This window comes from Sparus aurata, chromosome 8, assembly GCF_900880675.1.
Source record: "Sparus aurata chromosome 8, fSpaAur1.1, whole genome shotgun sequence".
NCBI classification, from domain to species: domain Eukaryota; kingdom Metazoa; phylum Chordata; class Actinopteri; order Spariformes; family Sparidae; genus Sparus; species Sparus aurata.
The window spans coordinates 18,351,770-18,356,352 of NC_044194.1; the positions used below are offsets into that span (position 1 = coordinate 18,351,770).

At 42.4% G+C, this 4,583-nt stretch overlaps 1 protein-coding gene across 1 annotated transcript; it reads right to left on the reverse strand.

Moving 5' to 3' along the window:
• Nucleotides 1-438: 438 nt before the first annotated feature.
• Nucleotides 439-2,770, reverse strand: LOC115586965 (uncharacterized). Its single transcript, XM_030426464.1, has 2 exons — nucleotides 2,709-2,770; nucleotides 439-1,835 (listed from the first exon to the last, which is right to left on the reverse strand). The coding sequence occupies exon 2, from the start codon at nucleotides 1,828-1,830 to the stop codon at nucleotides 559-561; it is 1,272 nt and encodes a 423-aa protein (XP_030282324.1). The 5' UTR covers nucleotides 1,831-1,835; nucleotides 2,709-2,770; the 3' UTR covers nucleotides 439-558.
• Between the last annotated feature and the right edge of the window lie 1,813 nt (nucleotides 2,771-4,583).

A 4,583-nucleotide genomic window follows, 5' to 3' on the forward strand; every position in this document is an offset into this window, starting at 1 on the left:
CCCCAAATTATGCTACAGCACATTTCTTTCAAACAAAAAAATGTAGAATAACCAGCAGGAGACCATTGATTTTGGTGACACGACAGTGAATAATAGTGACCTTATTGAATATTTTTTGTAGAATCTCTTTTCAGTGTTGCACTTTGTAGATGGTCCCTGCGCCCTCGTCTCACAGACAGCTGACCATAGAGACCAGAGTTAATGTCCGGCCCTGAGGAGCGCTCGTTTTGATGAAAATACAGTTGTAGCTCGTTGTCTACCTTACTACGGCAGGAACAAGTCATCGTTTGTGTTTTAACAATCTTTCGCTTATGAGTTATTGATCCGGGAAGCTCGAATCTGTTTCCAACTTTACCGAACTGTAAAACGTCATATTTTTTGTCACCAACAGTTGAAGCAATGTTGCACATTCTATAATTTTGAGCAGGGGGGGGGGGGGAGGGAATCATGAATATGGAAATAACTGCTTTGCAATGTTTAGAAAATGTCTGTGTTGTTTATACGAGGAATCTCATCTGATTGATTCATAAGTTGGAGATCCATTCCAGGTCCATTCTGTTATTCCCAGTGGTTTGCGCTCAGCTGCTGGGAGACATACTGGCAGAAACACACCCCTCCCTCCAGGTGACTAGTGGAGCTTGGCTGGGGAAAGGGAAAATGTCTTTTAGCAAGGCAGCAGGCGTAACCTGATGAGAAGAAGATCAGAGCTCTTTCAAACATTTCTACAGCAACGTCCTGCTCAGAAAATGTTCCTGTAAACTCACGTTTGCAACCATCCAGAGAAACATACACCAGATAGATTTTTGAATTGGACTGACAGCCCATTAGCACCTTCTCCTCAGAGAGGAGTTTGTTTGCCTGGCCTATAGCTTTCTGCATCTCCCTCACTATGTACTTCTCATCATCATTTTTCCAGAGACCAATATGAACAAGCAACCCGATTGGAACACAAAACAGACTACAAATAATGAACACAAGTACTCCAGTAGAGTTCAAATTTGGGATTACATATATAGTGACCAAAACTGTCATATACATAGAAAATGCTGCCAAGCTTAAAACAATTGTTACACCAATTATGTAAATCAGGACTCTAACCCACATTGGGCGCAGCCACACTTTATTTTGAGAGACACTGTTGATCATCCTCACAGCCTCTTTGTACTTGTTGTGGTCCTCAATGATCAGGCGCAGTTGGTCGGGCACCTCCATGTCACTGAACTGACCTGAATCCCATTTACAGAGTCGCTCATCATTGGCAGCAGTCAAAGGCTGCAGGGCCTTCCCGTTGTAGATAGAGGGAGGCTGAAAGGGCACCACAGTGGACCCTTGAAGCTGCTTGTTGGGGGTGCAGAGCACCTTGAGCAGCTTATTCATAAAGTCGAGGTCGTTGGCCTCCAGGTAGGTGAGGTGGCAGAGGTGGAGTGGAACAGAGACTCCTGGCTCCAGCAGCACTGGGATGATGGGCTTCCTCTCCAGGCAGTCTCTGAACAAAGACATGTTGGCCTCCAGGAGACACCAGCGACTCCTCACAAACTCTGGGCTGAGAACCAGCAGGACCTTCTGGCTCTCCTGGATGCAGTCGGACATGTTTTCCAGCACGGTGCGGCCCGGAGTGAAGTCACGCTCATGGTAGCACACCTGCAGGCCGCAGGACTCCAGATGGTTGATGAGGGAATGGGTCCACTGGTAGTCGGTGCTGCTGTAGCTAATGAAGACATGGTAACACTCTCCATCCCTCAGTGTGGGAGGAGCATAAACAGAGGGAGACAGTGGGACAGCACGCTGTGACTGAATGTCTGCAGACTCAAGGGAGTTCATTGGCTCCATTATCTCTGAAAAATGACAGAGAGATGAAAATATAACCTAGAAATGTAGACATGCAGCCATCTTCTTTAATGGCACTGCTGCTCGGCATAACTCGTACACTTCAAGTCATTGGAGTTTCCGTTTAATCAATGTATTGTTGTTTTCAGAACTCTGTTTTTAAGAAGGTGACGCAGGCAGAATCCTTACACATTAACATTTACAGCAAGTAAATACCCAAATAACCTTACATTAATTCAGAGTAAGGAAAACGTTTTTGCTCAGGTCGACACTGGTGAGAGGCTTTTATCCGTTTCTTAATAACTCAAAAGATTACCAGCTCAGAAAAATGTGATTTTTAACTGAAGCGTATCATCAAGTGAACCAACATGTTGAAAATGTTCCAGTTCTCACAGGTGGTTTACTCTCAGTCTCATGAAAAGTCCAATACTTACATGTAAATCCACAAGAATATTTCTGTCCTCTCTTCTGAGCCTCAGTTGTATATTGATGTCTTGTTAATTTTACTACATTCACAGTACAAATAGTCGATTTCTAAACTTCTCAAGATCATCCTGAAACTCTCACATGCACTAAGAATAAAGTACTGTCAAACAAGTTTACTTTTGTGGACAACATGAGTTCAAACCAGTTAGAGCTGCTCCAGATACGCAGTAAGCATTTGTGTATAAAGAAGTATAGTGGTAATCAAATACACTCGAGTGCAAAGTTATAAAGTTGTAAAGATACTTATAGTGCGCACATAACAGACGTGTCAGCTTTCATTCCTCTATTGATTTTGCTAAATAAACATTAACAGTGTGCCACTGCTATTTTAAAGACAGAAAGCTACAATCACATACAAAGTAGAACAGACAGTACAAAGAAATGTTCATTCATACCTGCTCATGATATAATCAACTCAAAAGGACAAAGAAGAGCAATCACATCATGTCAGTTAACGAGAACTGAAACTAACCTCAGGAAAAAGAAAGCGTCATCACTCTTCTGCTCTCAGGTTTGTTAAAGAAACATCCTTCCATCTGACATCTGGGCTTCTAACATGATGCAGCTGTGCCTTTAATAGCTTTCAGAGACTCACGTTAGGACCGATGTTACACTTTATCTGTCTGAGTTTTCTTCAAATAAGAATGTAGAGTGATTGCCTAAAGGGATATTCCGGTGTAAATTTAATCCATGGTCTAACACACCGTGAAACTGTGTTAGACTCCCTCTTGAGAGATAAAGTTTGCAGACCACTAGCTAACGTAGTTTTAGCATCCTCAGAAACGACCGCACGACAACAATACATTGCAGTAAATAGGTTCAAATATAAAACCGCCATCAAAAAGCCACAAATAATGCTCAGAACAGCACCAAACTTCAGCAACATTAGAAATAGGGTCCCAGCACATATTTCGAGGCATCAAACATTTGATATCATTGCCGGATTTGTCGGAATAGATAAACAAATCTCACCACCCGAGAAGCCTTCCTTGTTGTGGGGAAGCCCTGTGAGTCGATTACAGAGTGCAGTAGAGCTTCGCAGCTCAATGGTGATCATTACTGCAGGACTCTCTACTGCACTCGGTGGCAGGAGGGGATTGGACCCCCACTGGTGAGCCCATGTTCAGAAAACCTGACAAAAAAGTGTCCTCTTGGACGCCCCTACTGTAGAATGAACATGATGAAGTGCCCCCTCGGATGCTCTTACAGTCAAATAGTTATTAGTTCTCCATGTGTTTGATCACAGAGGTGCAGTAGTTAGAATGACATAATTAAACCTTTTTTAATATCAGCCAGGCTTTGTAACTAATTCACTATAAATGTATGATGACTCTCTGCACGCTGGTGTTCCACTGCATACAGCTGGGCCCTTTTATTTTATTCGCCCCTGCCCCTCAAACATCCTGAGTCCACCTGGAGAAGGATAAGTGTCTTGAGTTTCAATCGCATATTATCTGCTCTAGACCACATTAAATGTGCCATTATTCCTGAGATTGCCCTTTATTAATCTCAAATTCTGTCTGAGATTAATTTTTCTCCCATCACAGTTGAATAAAAGACACACGGAACTAAATACTGTGCTTGTCATGTCGTATGTTTTATTGAAGAAATTAACAATTCAAATGGAATCAAAATGATCAAACACAGAAACACGAGTAGAAAAGTGTTTGCTAATGCTAGTCGGCCTCAGACTTCTTTCAATGAAACCTGATGAGTTCCATGTCAGTATACTGTAGTAACTACACTGATGAATGTTTATTATACAAGCCGATATTTAGCATGACAGTAACCTTCTCGTTCGGGGGTCACAGCAGCAAGTATCTGTTATCCTTACAGCCTTCTGACGTGCTGTTTTTTCTGTAGAAATGTATCGTGATGTGAACCACCTGTTGTGGAATCTTCGAAAAATGTTCAAGTTGTTTATAAAAATATTACTAAGAATAGTTTGTCTTGATACTCATCTGATATACTCATAGATTACAGACCCATTCCAGTACCATACTGCTATTCCCAGTGATTTGTGCTCAGCTGCTGGGAGACATACTGACAGAAACACACCCCTCCCTCCAGGTGACCAGTGGAGCTTGGCTGGGGAAAGGGAAAGTGTTTCTTAGCAAGGCAGCAGGCGTAACCTGATGAGAAGAAGATCAGAGCTCGTTCAAACATTTCTTCAGCGACAATCTGCTCACAAAATGTTCCTGCAAACTCATGTTTGCAACCATCCAAAGAAACATACACCAGAAAGATTTTTGAATTGGACTGACAGCCCA

Excerpts from the sequence above, each read along its gene's own strand:
- LOC115586965 (XM_030426464.1), bottom strand. The coding sequence starts at position 1,830 with ATGGAGCCAATGAACTCCCTTGAGTCTGCAGACATTCAGTCACAGCGT.